We start from the raw sequence: 16,653 nt of genomic DNA on the forward strand, positions 1-16,653 counted from the left end.
CAAAAATAGTCACAATCGCTCTTTGAAACCCTGCATCATGAGTTTACAGCTTCTATACAACAGCTCCCATATTTCTGTTGACCATTTTTGCCCTGTTTCCACCTCTCTAACAGCTCTGATTAGTCCATTAGTCACAGAGAAGAGTCCAGTTTATCATCGGTGAACAAGCCATCGCTCCCGCTTCGCTAACCGATCCATCATTCTCGTTAGTCGCTTTATTTGTTGGAAATAGTTCAGAGAAGAAAAACATAAGATTAATTGCCGCGCCAACCCTTTTCTCGTTACAGCAGCAAAAGAGGAGGAAGAAGGGAGGGCGACGGTCAGAGGAAACAACTTGTAAGATGCGTACAAGTATGAAAGAGAACATGATGGCGGGTCGAAAAAAGAGAAAACGATGCCACTTCCTGAGAGACGGGTGTATGTCCATCTGTTAGACCTGCAACAACTCTGAGGAAGGTGAAAGAAAAAAAAGGTAATAAAAAGCAAACGGATCCCTGCAGTTAGGATTGTCAAATTACTATTTCCAAGGTCAAGACTGAACTGACAAAAGCTGAAAATTACACATTTGATATGCAGAACTGTGCAAAAGTTTCATGCACCCTAGATGTTTAGATTCTTATCCATTATGCAATACCATCAGGGAGCTGTCTGATTGGTCCCAAATGTATTTATGACATGACAATGACCCCGAGCATACAGCTAGAGTCATAAAGAACTATTTCCAGCAACAAGATGAATGATGAGTCCTGCAGCAGATGGTATGGTATGACCCCCACAGAGCCCTGATCTCAACATCATGGAGTCAATCTGGGATTACATGAAGAAGCACCTGAGATGGCCTAAATAATAAATCCACAGAGGAACGTTCTTTCTCCAGGATGGTTACAACAACCTACAACCTGCAAGTTACCATGAAAAACTGCTGCTGTCTTAAAGGCAAAGCTGCTCATTCAGGTTTCTGCTGCAACCTTGTAAGAAGTTAATTGATAAATTAAAACAATTTATAGCAATATTTTTATATTGCGTTGATATATACATAAGCAAACATCAATGAGCAACATTAATACGAGTTTTTAGTTAAAGCTGCGTGTTGAAGCTGAACATGAGGTCGATGAGATCGGCGAGACTGAAGCAAAGCAGTAAAGTTGTGAGCTGAAAAACCAAATCAAAGAGTTTACGGATATAATAATAGAATAATTCTCTGTGACAGATAAGCAAAATCCATCTGTTAATGAAGACTGTGTTAGAAAGATAGTAAGTGGACCTTGAGTGGTCGTCATTTTGTCAACATTGCTTTAGAGTTGCAGCCATTTCACTAATCATGAACCAAACTACCTTAAACCCAGTTTTGTTGGGTCATAAAGTCGTGTTGCTTTCACAGTTCTGCTCACTTCTGTCAAGGAAGGCGCTCCGCAGCAACAGAAACAGTCCGCCAAAACAGAGAAACAAGTTGTGAATGCAGCGTAAGGTCACATTCAGACTGACACCGGCTCTTCATAACACAGTAGTGGTCGCAGTTTAGAAGGATTTGACAAAAACAACTGTTTTTTTTCCAGTAGAAAAACACAGCTAAAGCATTTTTACATGCATAAACCTGATATTTTGAATCTCTGACCATGTTTAACATCCGACACTGTAACAGTATATAATTGACAGAAAATCACAAAAAGCTCTATATGTCCCCTTTAAATAAGCCAGTAGCTCTGTGAATATCCACTTATACTATATGTTCATAATTACTACTGACACAAAAGGTGACGGATAAATATTATCTCATATTTGATGTACGTGATCCAGTAACACACTGCTCTGGCCAATCAAATACGTCTGAGCGACAGTAATTACTTCGTAACATAAACAGAGTCATCCTAAGTTTTTTTTAGTTGCAGAGACATAAAATAATTTTCTCTGTGGTAACTTTCTAAAGCTGTAAAATTCTTCCTCTCATCGTATTATAAACCACTTTGCAGCGTCGTGGCTACAAAATCGTTTTACATCAGATACATCAACAATCTGTATTTAACATCATTTTCATCCCTATAAGCTTCTTTTGGACTTTAAAACAAACTATAAATAAATAAACTACAAGACAAATGTGACTGTTTTCGATCAATAGAGTGAGAGGAGAAAATGAAAATGTAAAACCTGCTGTCTGTAAGACGGATGCTGCTGTGCACAGTTTTCTCTCTCTCTCTCCATTACTCTTCCCTCTTTACTTTCTACAGCTCTCTCCTCTGCTCGTGTGTGTGTGTGTGTGTGTGTGTGTGTGTGTGTGTGTGTGTGTGTGTGTGTGTGTCCTCGTGCTTCTTGTCTTTATCCGGAGTGTTTGGCTCAGCCAGCCGAGCGTTGCCGCTGTCAGCAGTTCACTGCCTCTCCAGAAAGGAAAGTCCTGACTCCTACACTTCTAGTTAAAGCGGTAATCTGCGTCCTCGCCGCTTATTCCCCAAGGTCAAAAAACACAAATTAGAAACCTGAACATCGTGTATTGTTGTCTGTGATAAACTCTCCGAGTCGGGTGAACCTGCAGCTGTAGTCTTTATTTATCCAGAGAGGGTTTGCTGAGCACACATGCTGCTTTCTATACAGTTTATGCAGGCAGGAGAGGAATATGACCTGACTTTTATTATGTCTCTTCTTCACCTCCATTTATCCAGAAGCACTAGACTGAACAACCTGCTCTCATTCAGTTCCTTTTTTCCATCACATTCACCACCGTTCAGGACATTTAAATTCCCAGTATAACCACAGATTTCTGTTTGCACCCGTCCATCCACCTCCACTGGAGCAACAGAGGCCCGGGACCGGCATCACAATTCTTCCATCGTGCAGGTTCGTGCATGATATAAAAGTTATAAAAAGCGTTACACATAAAAACTGAGGGGTCATTGAATTACACCATGAAAAGGCAGGTTTTGCTTGATTGTTTTTTTAAAGCTGAGCTTGCATTACAGGTAGGAAGTGGGGAACACTCATCGTTCAGAATGTGGTCTGTATTAGACACGAACATTCAGCAGGACGAGCCAAAAGAGAAACAACACTATCTACCGACCTGCAGTTACAACAGTTTATTTGTAAGATCTTACAGGTTCTTGCTCTGGTGGCTTCAATGTGTTTTCTGTCATTGTATTGGTTCCCAGATAGTCCCATAGAGAGCTGAAGTCAAACCAGAGCTTCCAGATTCTGTTCTAGAAGTAGGAAAACCTCAAAATCTCATTTATATTTGTAACTATGCTAATAAGTAGAAATCCAGCCTTGGAACAGAAACACTCTCAACAGTATGTGATGTGACCTGCTTCATATGTTAGTTGTACATAAGGTCTGTAGATCTGATATCGTTATTTTCAGGTTATTTAAGTGGCCTTTAACGAACATCGTTTCCCATAAGTCCTAGATGTTTGCAGGACAAGAGAGGAGCAAACACTGTCCAAGTCTTCACATGGTACAGAAAGCATTGAGGAGTTTTATGAATACGGACAAAACCAAGTTACAGTAACGTAAGTACCTGCGCTGCCATGCTTGTAGTTCTTTTAATGGAGGATGTAGTTTTTTTCTGTACGCACAACAAAAATGTTAAAATAACAAAGATTTCAATTTCTGATAGCAGATGTTCAGATGTTTATAACTCCAGACTGGTTTCATCAGCTACATGATGAGAGTGGTAACTATTTTTAAATATTCTGTTGGTGTGCAGACGTTACTCTTTTCATCGGTGCTGTTTTCCAACATCCTGGCACCTACATGTGATTTACATATAAATATGCTCATTTGGAAATGTTATCGTGACCAACAGTCCTGACTGACAGAGTTATGGTCCTTTAAGGACAAAATTTTTCACATTTCAAATCAAGCAACATCAGATAAACAGCTGATATTATCTGATATTTTTATGACTCTTGTAATTGTTTTTTTTTTATCAATTCTGCAATCAGTTGTGGTTGTTTGGCTTTATTTGTGTTGTTTCTGTATGCTGGTTGCCTGATTATGAATTATCTTTGTTCTTAGATCTTTCATGAAAAAGAGCTTTTTATGAGACAACCTGATTAAATAAATGAAATATCTGCTTTTTTTCAGTTTTTAATAGCATCGGTGTTGATTTTCATTCCTCAGGCTGAAATAAAGTCACCTATCAGGAAAACAAGAGAGAGTGAGAGAGAGAGAGTGACCAGACATCAAAGATTCTCATCTCACCAAAACTCTCCAAAAATCAATCAGGGAGCCTCCGGTCAATTCAGCACAGCAATTATCCAGAACAGCGGAAGTGCCCTTTAACAGATCCAGAGACTAATTCGTTTTGACTGAAGCAAATGGACGGGTGGGTCTGATTATCTCTCTCTGCACGCAGCTGCCCCTCCTTAACACACACACACAGAGGAATAAATACACAATAACACATCGCTGATACACATACACACATGCAAAATGTGTAAACACACACACACACACACCTTGTCTGAAAGAATTATAATCTGAATGGATTGATCAGCATGCCCGAGCACATCTGAGCACTCCGTGTGATGATGCAGAGGAGGATCACCTTGGGAAAAACTGCAGTTCAATGAATGAGAATATTGATCAGATTGAAAGCCGATTTATGTTATGAGCTTATTTGTGACTCTGTTTCACCTTCCATACGTTTAACATGTTGAGCACATTAGGTACAAATGAATATTAAAAGGCTGTCGGGATGCAGAAGGTGTCCTTGTGATTACACAGTTATAGTATGTTGCGTTGTGTTTTGTTTTAAATGTGTGCCATTAAATGTGATCCCCAAACTTTTCGTCTAGAAACTAAGGGTGTGCCCAAATACAAATACATTATTCAACAAAGTACAAATAGTGGGCTTTATACAAATATTTGTTTCATACAAATACTTAAAAAAATGATTTGTTGGGGGTGTTCCCCAGAGATAAAGCTGAGCTACTGATACATGCAAAGTGCTCTCAAGGGACTCTCCATAACCTGTTGTTCCCCTTCTCCTTTCCACAAAGTTAGGATGTAAAAAAATAGGCAATAAATGAAAAATGCAAAGCAATAATTGCCTTTGAAGTTCCTCCCTAGACATTACACGCTGTGCTGTCTCTGTGTTATGGGTGTATAAATAGGTAGAGGTCTGTCTGCATGAGGCGATGAGTTAAGTTTTAGCTCAGGAGTCAGCACAGTCGTCTATGATCTGAGAGACTCCAGTTCAAGACCCGGTATGGGGACCTCCTTCATAACGTAGTTTATTCATGAACACTTATTGTAACACTTTAATTTTCTAAAATCAAGTGTCATAAAAACAAAAACGGGATTTTTAAGCCTCTCTCCACTTTTATTCGAATACAAATACAGATACAAATAATTTTTGCTGCCTCAACAAATACAAATACAAATACAAATACTGGGATCTCTGCACATCCTCACTAAAAACGACCAAATTCTTGTCAGTTTCAGCTGTACTTTCACACTGATGCCAGCGTAGCATGTTCACATGTTAAGTATAAACATGCTAATGTCAGCATGTTAACCCGCCAACTTTAATATAACCCTTTTATTTATCCTCGGGGGTAAATTAATTATTCAGCATTCAGCACATGGCTGAAGTACAGTTTAGACGGCTGAAAGCTCAGTCATGTCTGACAATGAAGAGACGAGACTGAGGTGTTAAATTGGCAACTGAACAAAGGAAAATATCTTTGAACATCCTTTTCTCTGAATCCTCCTACTATCCAAATTTTACATTTCAATTATTTTGTTTTCTGACGTGTAATTAACAGAGTCTTGAAGGGTCACTGGCTGCAGAGTTTTAACCTTCATAATCTTACAACTAAACCTAATTTTCTGGTTTTCCAGGCCTTTTGTCTTTCTGTCAATAAATGTAACGGGATCAATAATTTCTCTGTTTTTAGCAACAACCTTTTAACCTGGAATTAAGCCAATAGGAGTTTTATATTAAACCCATTCATGTTACTAGTCATAAAAACTCCATGGTTTTTGCTTGATATGTACAAAAAAGAGCCATCAATGACTCAACAAATAAAACGAGTGAAACAATGACAGAATTGTACCTTCACCTACGTTATAGAGCTGATTTTGATTCATTGATGAGGTGTTTAAACTCAACAACAGACCTCAAAACTTCAACTGTGAGCTGCACGGGGACGTTACTCCAAACCTCGATAAAATCAGACGTGTACCTTTTAAAAAACATCACCCTAACCTGAGTGTGGCAACAGATAATTAGCAATCTTAGGAGAAAGAAATTAAACCAATTAACCAAATACGTTGTTTGACTCCAGAACGACACATAGCAGCGTTTTCTAATCCGGCGCCTCCATCGGCAGTAACCAGCAGGACAACATAATTTATAATTTCCAAAACTGTCACAACTGTAAAAAAAAATAATGATGTTTTATGTGACAACTCCGTGGTTAAGGTCTGGTTATGTTTGGGTTAAAATGATCACTTTGTTAATGTTAGAGAAACATGTGGTGGATTCAAGTTACTACTTCCTTAAAGTTAGGCCATCTTCATCGTCATGGCTACAATGATAAGGTTGAAGGTTATGGGATGATCATAGTTTTGGTTTTTAGGGGTTAACCAGTTAAACAGTTTGGGTTAAGCTGTCCACCAAATGAAGATATCTGTCTGCATATATCGTATAATAATATATAAACGTCATCTGAACTGCACAGCTGCTCCAGGTCAGACGTAGTACCGCTACATGACACGTCGATTTCGGGCGACTGACATTCCGATCCTATTGTGTCGTTTTTTCTCGGAAGGACAGTCTCTTGAATTTGGCCTGAGGTTACACAAGTTTGAACTTTGGATACCCCAACTTCTCAAAGTTATCTGGAACGCAGCATTACAACAGTAAATGGAGAAACTTTTCCCTAAACTTCAATATGTTGTTGCCTCAAGATGTTGCCTGAATCACTGCTACAGTGAGAGAACAACATTTATCAGCAGTGAAATAAGGTTATTACAGATTTGTCCTGCTAGCTCTCTGCAGTGTTCCTACTTGAGCTGGAGAGGAAGAAAATTATTATTTGGACTGTGCGTACACCAGCAGCAGTGTTTAATGCTGTTCTCTATCCACTTCCGAGCTTCAGAGGCACATCAAAACGTCAAAACAGTAGTGATTTAGAGGCCGGCGGTAAATGGAACGGTGAGGTTGCTCCATGTAGATCAGACCATTAAAAGTCAAACCAGATAGACCCTCCTGCTTACACAATGAGACAGATGCAGATGAAGGAGGCCCCTGCAGGTAGCTATATTTGATTTATCGTCCCATGATGCTCGCTGGCAATCACATCCGTGGATATTGACCGACCTCTTCACAATGTCTCGGATGCAATAAATAACAGCTGGGATCAGCAGGGAGACTGATGGGATGACACGCTCGAGGGCCATCCGACTGCACCAGGCCACGTCGCTAAATTCAATAGCAGGTGCTTGACTCGACCAATTTGCATGTCGGCTTTGAAATGGTCCCTAAGCAAACACACAAACACACACACACACAGTATGTCATACACAAACACTTTTAGCTTTTCTTGTCTTGTTGGTCAGGAGATTTAAGAATTTATTCTTCAAAATCATCCATCGGTTACAAAGTATGCAAATGTAAAAGGCCAGTATGATGACTAAAATTGCATTAAAACTGCCAGATAGTCATAAGACATGTTGCCTCTTGGAAACTATTTTCATATTGCAAATTTTTGGCTGTTAACATTCACAATTTAAAGCTCAGCTGAAACACATAAATTGTTCAGAAGTACAGTTTTCTTTACTTTCCAGTAGTGTAAAATAAATCTTGTTTAGTAGTTAAAAGTCAGAGTAAAAGGCTGGATTTTATACTTTACACTGACTCTTTTTTTTTTAGCGTTTAACACTCGTCCCTGTGGACTTCAAAGATGGCTGATAAAAGGTTTGTAGTTTCCTCCCTTACAGAGAACAGATGCTGAATTTATGTCAGTGAAAAGTCAGAGTTGGTTGTTTTAATCTTTATGTCAGAGTGAGCTATGAGTAAAGTGAGACAAAAATACAAAAATGTCCCAAGAATCCATCTCTATGTCATTATGATACAGATACTAGAAACATTTCATCTCTAGAAATCCTCCAAACAAAACAACAAATGATTTCATATGTCAGTGGTGATTTGTTAGTTTTATGCTCAAAAACTAGTTGGTTACATTTATTGTACATCAACACATCACTTTTATATTTCTCTTTATATATTGTCATTTCCATCTTAATTGTGCTTTTATTTGGTGTCATCATTTTATTATTTTGTATATGCACTTCAATATGTTTTGCACTTTTATCTGTTTTATATTGTTATTATTATAAGTTTTGTTCTTTTAATGGCATTTTAGCTGCTTTACATGAGTTTATTTCTTTTATTTGCATTTTATTTGTTTATATATTAACTTATCTTTTAATTTGCACTTGCATTTTCATCTATATTATGGGTTATAGATACAGATAAATGTGCTCTAATGTTTCTATTTCTTGTACGTCATACATTTGGTGGCTTATATGGGTTTCTAATTTTTATTCTGTTTGTGATTATGCTTGAAGAGGAAATAAAAATGATGAATTTTGATGATGAAAATGATGAACAAGGTTGACTGCTGAAGGAAACAGATGTGAACAGCTGTGTCTTGTGTCAAAGTCACGTTACCTTCAGCTTTGCTCCTGCAAAGAAAAACACAAGTCATAATTCACAAAAGCTCCTTGTCAGGTAAAACGTAATTATAGGTTATAACTGGCATTAGAACAAACAACCAGTGATGTTGTTTCACTGGGAATAACAAGCTCCTGTTTCTGTATAAATCCTCTTCTTTCCCTCAAACTTTTAGCTGTGAAAATTCACTTTACAACTTCAAATAAAACTGGAAGTGAGATATATAGTCTCCCCACAGCGCAGCTCTCTGTTCACCACATAAATCAGCTACATTATGTTCAAGCAGTGAAACTATTTTCAGCAGCAGCTGTTTGCCAAAAAAAAAGCACAAATATTCACAAATAAATCAATAAACTGAAGTTAAAATAATATATATTCATTCTGAGGAGAGGTTATTTTCATTCATTAATACCAGTGACTCAGCAGAGATGACGCTTCACAGGATTTCACAGGTTTTGAGCGCTTCTGTCTTCTTGGACGACAAGGTGCTCATGTGGTTTTTAAATTAAAGTGGGGGCAGCGGGGAGCCTTGTGACATCCCCGCTACGATGACAGGAAGCTGCGAAGCGAAAACATCCTGCAGCCTGCTGGCCTGAGGCTCGGGGTGGGGGGAGGAAAGGGAGCGGCCAGCTGTCACCGGCCCGGGCCGAGGGCCTCGACTCTGGGTTCACGCTGCGTACGTCTGTCACGGCGGACGAAAATGAAGTCGTCACAGGAGAAAAGTACCTGGACAGACACTCTCACTGCTTTAGAGTTGGACTGATGTTGGATATTTATAAGTCTGCAGAGGGAAAGTAGTTTATACTGATATTAAAAGAAAAGAGGAAGGACGGACAAATCAATTGACAAAGTAACCAGTGACTCAGCATCAAATAAATAGCGCTATAAAAAAGTCAGTCATTATGAAATGTAGAGGAGGAAAAGTAAGCAGTCTGGAAAATGGAAACACTTAAAGGACACATTCACAGTTTTTCAAGTCTGTCTTGAAACAACAGTCAGGAGCCCAAATGAACACTGAAAGAGGTTTTTCTTGCTATCGTCATTTCTCATGTTCATACTGACCATTAGAAGATCCCTTCTGAATGAGTTATCAAGTGAATATCTGCCAATGTTAGTTCTTTTTAGTGCCAAATTCCCTCTTTTTGTTTCTATCTGCAACACAGAGAGGGAATTCAACACCAGAAGGACTGTTGCTTCAGAAGATATCCACTTGATTTGACTAATTCAGACTCATATTAGCTTCAGATAAACTTTTGTATTTTTGTACAAAACAAAGACTGTGGATTGAAAGCACATCAGGAAGGGATCTTTTAACAGTCAATATGAACAGGAGGAACTAATTAAAGCAAGCAAAACATGTGTCAATGTACATATCTGAATATTGTTTGAAGACAGATTGTGGGAAAATTGTGAACATGTCCTTTATGTTAATTATGAGATGCTCAAAGCTGAGTTTAAAGTTATAATCCTTATGATTTACAGAAACAGGTTATGGCCGGTAGCTGTTTACTTTATTAGTAGTTTTCCATCTTGCTGGCAACCTTTTCCGTGGAGGATTAAAATGACCAACCCTTCACACGTCATGGTCACACACAGGATTCACAGAAAATGATGCAGGGACGACGGGATGTGACGCAGGTGATAAAAGCAGGTGAATGAGCACATTAAACACAATGCAGAAGATGATATTTGATCATGAGTTCAGTATTGCTGTCTTATCAATGGTGAACAATCATTAATAAAAGGTCAATATTGGCTTCATTAATCAAACAAGTACATCTTTGAGAGAGTAATGTGTGTGTGTAGGTAGATTGTAGGGCTTTGTGTGGATGCATGTTGACTTGGTCTAGGTTTGTTTAATCTCCACCTTTTATTACCAACACACACACACACATACACACACACACACACACACACACATCAGAAGTCCAGAGTGATTAAATGAATGTTTTCCTGCTCAGACTCTCTGCTGCAGCCCTTAACAACATAAAAACACTGTGAGCTTCATCTTCAAAAATACTAAAAATGAATTAAAACCTGCCTGTCCTCTCATCAATTCATCAATAAACATGCATACATTTTTGCATTTCAAGTTAATCTGTGCAAACGAAATAAAGATTAAAATATGTGATTGATAGTTATAGTTAGAATCCTGCACTTTAACTCATTGGTATTGAACATATAAAAACCCCCAGAAGGGGAGGAGACATCAACAACATCCTTTTGAAAAGAGAGACATTCTATTTGAACTTTTGATGGATCTTTTCTAAGTATGATTGATAGACTCCGTTTTACTTTCACAGATACTTTAACCTTAAATATTATTGTCTCTCCAGTAGGTTTATATTTGTTGATGCAGCCTACCTTTTCATTCTTTTTCTTCTGTTGCCTTTTCTGTCGTAGGTTTCAACACAATTTCTAGTTAATTATTAGGATGAACTTGCCTGCATTACCAAAAAATGTAATATGTTATTTCTTTCTATTTTTCCATGTATTTTTCTATATAACGGTTGTTATGGTAACTTCTTAAATTACTTATGTGGTTTATGATCTATATTTGATTCAACTTTTTCTATTTCACATGAGTTTATATAATATTGATGTTGTTTCTCAGAAGAACGTTCTGTTCCACATGTGGGAGTATCAGACAGTGTTGTCCAGCTCTGCTCTGATTGGTTCAGCTCGGGAGCAGATTGACTCTCAATCAGTCATGCAGATCACAATCACCTGAGTGCTAAATGCGTTTGTGCCTACATACTGTTCATCTTTGTCTCTGTGATGGTGATTTAACGACGCCTGACGAAGATCTCTGATAGATCGAAACGTTGCTCAGTTAAATTAGCTGGGAGCTATTACGGTACAGTGTGCGGATCTTTTCTCTGATCTTTGCCTCTATGGATTCTTCTGGACTAAGTGTAATAAATGTGTTTTATCTTCTACAGCATGTGAGAACAGACTTTAGTCTAGTGTGCTTTGGAGAATTTAAACCATCAGCCTGTAAAAAAACTGCCTCGTCACACTTTACAGAACTGAGAAAAAGACATAAATAATTTCATTACTTTGATTAAACAAACAATCCAACATTAACATTCATCAGTAAGAACTCATGTCACACAAGATATAAAAAGACCATTTTTTAATATCAAAACAATGCATATTTTACATAAAAAACAATATATTACAGCACCGGGATCATGTTTTTATCTGTGTACAAAAATGGAATAAAGCCAGCTGTTTTATAGGTAAGGTAAGTAACTCCTGATGTGGCAGCAGCGCCATCTGCTGGTGGTAAAAGTCACTTCAGCCAAATGCAGCATCCTCTTGTTTCCTTGTGATGCTTCCTTTTTAATTTCCTCACGGTCGGTCAGACTTCAGGAGACAGCAGACTCATTTTTTTTAACCGGAACAAACTCAGCTGATGCGTCTCAAGAGTCATTGGGAAGGCCGAACAGTTTCACGGTGCCCGCCTCTCGGTTGTTGTCGTACTTGCCCTCCTTGTCGTCGCAGGCGTAGGCCAGCAGCGGCCTCTTGGGGTGCCAGGCGACGGTGAAGGTTGGAGAATCGCACTGAACCTCCCACAGCTTCTCTCCTACAAACACACACACACACAAGGTTTAAGGAAGAGTAAAATTATGTCAAATAAATCACAGCCTGAAACACTTTTGGGGCTGTTAAAGGCAGTTATTGATGATGTAGATTCTATTCATAATTCCTGTCAAGCACCATTTCCCTTTCCTCTGATTCACAAACTCCAGATGTTTCTGCCTAATGTTGCTTTTTTGAGATAACTTTCAACAAAAATGAAACAAAGGGAGGATTTTCCATTTATACTGTAACTGAAAAGGCTCCACAGCTGTTGACTTTGTGAAATACACCAAAACAATTGACAGAAAAGTTTTCTTGCCTGAGCAACGTCTGAACATTCACTCTTTCATTTTTACCACCAAAGAATGACTCCTAAACTTCTTTCTTCTTTTACCAGTGAACTTCCTGTTCAGAACAGTAACCTGGTTTCCTGCCACAGTGTTTGGTTCTGCAGACAAGGTCTCTCTGACCTGACAGGATGTCGTACTGACCTGTTTCGACCTCTGCGATGTCTATGAAATGATCCTCGGAGGCCGACGCCAACATCTTCCCGTCGTGGCTGAAGCTCAGCGTCCTCACCGGCCAGTCCAGCCTGCAAGAGCCACACAAATACGAAGAGATTTATAATTCCATACAAAGAAAGATTCAGCAACATAACCTTACAGGGACAAGTCACAATGATGCCAATTTTAACAGGCACAGAAAACACACACACACACACACACACAGAGACTGACCTGGAGAAACAGCGAACACACACCAGCTCGTCCACATCCCACAGGCTGACCAGGGCGTCAGCGCTTCCTGTGGCGAAGTATTTTCCTGTGGGGTCGAACTTGATGCAGATGCAGTTGGACGGGTGAGCGTTGATGGACTGAATGGGCTTCAGCTCCGGATAACTGCAAACGACCAGACAGTTGATTTCAGCTCAGTCACACAGCTGGAGACGCGTACGAGACGCAGCAAGAGTTACGATAATCTAAAAAAGATCTTCACACCAGGTGGATCTCGAAATGTTTGTTGTCAGCTTTTTAACGTCTCCCGACGACCACTTCAGTCACTTTCATACCAGATTTTTTTTTTTTTAATTAAATTTTACCACAGTTTGGCTCTGTGCGGTTTCTACCTTAGGATATTGATGCAGCCGTTGCCATTTGTGAGGAAGAACATGTCGTTGTCGTTGTTCCAGGAGATCTCGTTCACCTCGAACTTGAACTGCTCCTCCGCCTTGGAGCGATGAGTCTTAGCGTCGATGAAGGTCACCACGTCGTCTTTGTTCCCGACAGCGATGGTCTGACCGTCAGGGCTCCAGCAGATGTTGATGTTCTCGCCTAAAAAAAAAAAAAAAAAAAACAGGAAATCAAGAGTTTAATATTCTCTCTTTCAAAGACATGAGTTTATCAGGTCATGTGGTATATAAATGTCTTTTTTTCCATGTGGACGGAGGGAAACAGAGCAGCAGGGAGGAAGCGGAGTGTCTCGTCAGTCGTAGGAGGTGTAATTCGAGACGTGTTACTGTGAAAACTAGCGTCTGGAGTCCTGCTGTGAAGCTTCTGGCTGCGAGTTTGTAGTCGTGCTAAGTTCCGCGAAAGTTCTCACATACGTTATGGATTTCATGGTGATCAGAACTCCTAACTTGTTCCACTCTGATCAACTTATCCAAACAGGGAGAAAGTTGAAGGTTTGATTTTTATTGGGCAATTAACAGCTATATACAGATTTATGTCAATTATAATCATAAGGTTCAAATATGTTCCCTTCCAATGAATGACTGTGGGTTCCTGTAGGGCAATAATTTCCATGTCTTACCTTTGGTATTGACAGTGGCGATGCATTTGGTGGTGCGGACGTCCCATATGCGAATAGTCTTGTCACCGGACGCTGTGACAAACAGGTCTGGGTTGGTTGGATGCCAGCAGAGTTGATCCACGCTGTCACCATGACCCCTGTAGTTGTTTTCCTTCACCTGGGGGATGAAAGACGCTCTTATTTAACAGACATCTACCAGATTCCCTCAGAACCGGACCTTCACAGGAGTAACTGCTGAGTTCATGATATATTATAGAGACCGTATACAAGCAATGAAGTGAGGAAAAAGAGTTTATGTAGCTTCCTAATTGTAATTTGGTCAGAAATAGAAGAAATTTCGAAAAATATCTACAATATTTCCAGCTTCCTGAAAGGTGCCAACGCTTACAGCTATATCTAAATAATATTCAATATTAACAATAATACGATCCATTCAACTGATTAAAAATTAGCTGTACACTGGTTATTAATGGTTTCACATGTTAACCATTATAAATATGTAAAACAATGAAAACAGCTGGTTAATTTAGTATCAGTAGGGTGTCATTGGGTACATCCGATTTATTTGTCCTGCAGAGTGTAAAAGGCTGTTTTCTAGAACTCTGGTTAGTCAATTAACCAATTAGTTGTCAACCATTAATTTATTTGCCAATTATTTTGAAAATCGATAAATCGCTTGGAGCAATTTTTTATAAAAAAAAAAACAAAACAACAAATTCTTTGATTCCAGCTTTTCCAATATGAATATTTTCTGGTTTCTTTAGTCTTCTATGGTCACAACTGATTGATTAATCGTGAAAATAATCGTCATACTAATCGATAATGAAAATAATTGTTAGTTGCAGCCATACTATTTTCATGATAAACCTGATAAACCTGTGCTTTTTAAGACATCATTTCCTTACAAAATCTGACTTCACAAGCTTTAGTACAACACTAATTTACAATAGTACATGTAAAACACAATTGAGACCCTATGCTTAAGTAAAAGTACCAATACAGCAATGTAAAACTCCATCACAAGTAAAAGTCCTGCATGACAATTCCTCCTTTAGTAAAAGTACATAGGCTAAGTATAATCAACTTTTTGTAAAACATAAAAGTTAAACAATGTGTTGTATTTTACAAGCTAGTAGAAAGTACAATATTTCCCTCTGACATGTAGTGGAGTAGAAGTATAAAGTAGCATCACATGGAAATACTCGAGTAAAGTACAAGTACCTCGAAATTGTACTTAAGTACAGTAAGTTACTTCAGTAAATGTAACGTTACTTAGCTACTTTCCACTAAGTTAACGTTACTTGGTTCGGTAATGTTATAACGTGCTATAACGTTACTGATTTGTCGTTACCGCTTAAAAACACAAATCATTACAAACTAGAGTATTTGCTGAGTGCTCTACCAATTTACAAATTAATACAGGAAAGGCTGTGCGTCTAGACTGAGAGTTAAAACGTTAAATCAGGACATTTAAGAGCGGAGTTTGACGTAATATTTTCTAGAGTTAAAGCTAAATTAAGTCGAAGGCAGATTTCGGCTATGGCTAATTTTTGCAACAGCTAACGTTTGATTTCGGTGTGTTGGTAGTATGTTAAACACGGTTATACTGAAGTCTGTACTTAATTACAGGTCGCAGAAAATGTTTGTTTTATTACTACATAACGTTAAAACTTCCACAGGGACCAACATCCTGCACTTCCATTCATTCTCTGAAACGAGGCTAGGGCTAGCATGCTAACCTGAAGACTGAACGGCCACTCACCAAACGGTCCTTTTCGAGGATGAAAACGCTCGCTGTTTTATCGAAAGACCCGGAGGCGAGTCTCCTGCCATCGCAACTCCACGCCACCGAGTGGACTTTAGCTGTATGAGCCGGGAATTCACGACTTTTGTTGTTATTTTTGAAGCTTTCTTGCATCTCTTGATAATACTGCGACGCCATCTTGACACTCTACGTAATGTTTAATCAACGGTTGGAAACCAGCCGTTAGGAGCTTTACCGCCATCTTCTGCTTCGGAGTGGGAAGCAAATTCTAATTTTAAGGTGCAGTGTGAAGGATTTAGTGGCATCTAGTGGTGAGGTTGTAGATTGCAACTAACTAAATACCCCAAATTTCTCACTTAAATGAATGGGGAAGTGTGAACAAACGTTTGACTGGTACTGCACAGTGGGGATAGTTTGGACTTTTGAGTTAAGGCAAGTCTTCATGTTCGAAGTACGACAAAAAGCTGGATCTTGGTGTAGTCTGTGCCTAGAAAGGCTCTGTGTTTATGATAATGATTCAGTGCTACTTCTTGTCTATACAGTGATCAGAAAGCAGATTAAGAAATAGACATGAAAGAATCAGTATAATCAGTATAAGGCGATATTTCCATAATGGATGCATCATACAGCGAGAACAACGGGGCCATGTTTGTAGTTTTGCTCTGAAAAGCTGGTCACAGTTGGTGGAAAATGCTGGATTCAAACACTAGTTTCACCTGGTGTAAAGATGTTTCCATCCCGACAGACAGTAAACACCTGTGCTATCACGAAATACCTCGGAAGATGCCGGATAGAAGGTTAAATAATAGCATTTTTATTTCCC

The 16,653-nt window shown here is 38.9% G+C and overlaps 1 protein-coding gene and 1 long non-coding RNA gene across 2 annotated transcripts; one reads left to right on the top strand and one right to left on the bottom strand.

Annotated features, from left to right (window-relative positions):
• The first annotated feature begins 2,959 nt into the window (after positions 1–2,959).
• LOC122990948 lies at positions 2,960–4,642 on the top strand. Its single transcript, XR_006405506.1, has 3 exons — positions 2,960–3,191; positions 3,386–3,494; positions 4,072–4,642. It is a non-coding gene; the product is annotated as an uncharacterized LOC122990948 (long non-coding RNA).
• A 7,443-nt stretch (positions 4,643–12,085) lies between these two features.
• On the bottom strand, positions 12,086–16,075 carry thoc3 (THO complex 3). The gene is made up of 6 exons (XM_044363966.1): positions 15,828–16,075; positions 14,066–14,222; positions 13,383–13,587; positions 12,994–13,155; positions 12,748–12,848; positions 12,086–12,260 (listed from the first exon to the last, which is right to left on the bottom strand). Exons 1-6 carry the CDS (start codon positions 16,005–16,007, stop codon positions 12,097–12,099), a joined length of 969 nt encoding a protein of 322 aa, XP_044219901.1. The 5' UTR covers positions 16,008–16,075; the 3' UTR covers positions 12,086–12,096.
• Between the last annotated feature and the right edge of the window lie 578 nt (positions 16,076–16,653).

The sequence above is a fragment of the Thunnus albacares genome, chromosome 10, assembly GCF_914725855.1.
Source record: "Thunnus albacares chromosome 10, fThuAlb1.1, whole genome shotgun sequence".
NCBI lineage: Eukaryota > Metazoa > Chordata > Actinopteri > Scombriformes > Scombridae > Thunnus > Thunnus albacares.

Excerpts from the sequence above, each read along its gene's own strand:
- thoc3 (XM_044363966.1), bottom strand. The coding sequence starts at position 16,007 with ATGGCGTCGCAGTATTATCAAGAGATGCAAGAAAGCTTCAAAAATAAC. Across the intron at positions 13,156-13,382 it reads GGCTGCATCAATATCCTAAG|TTATCCGGAGCTGAAGCCCA; the intron begins GTAGAAACCGCA and ends GGTCGTTTGCAG. Across the intron at positions 12,849-12,993 it reads TGTGTTCGCTGTTTCTCCAG|GCTGGACTGGCCGGTGAGGA; the intron begins GTCAGTCTCTGT and ends TGGCTCTTGCAG.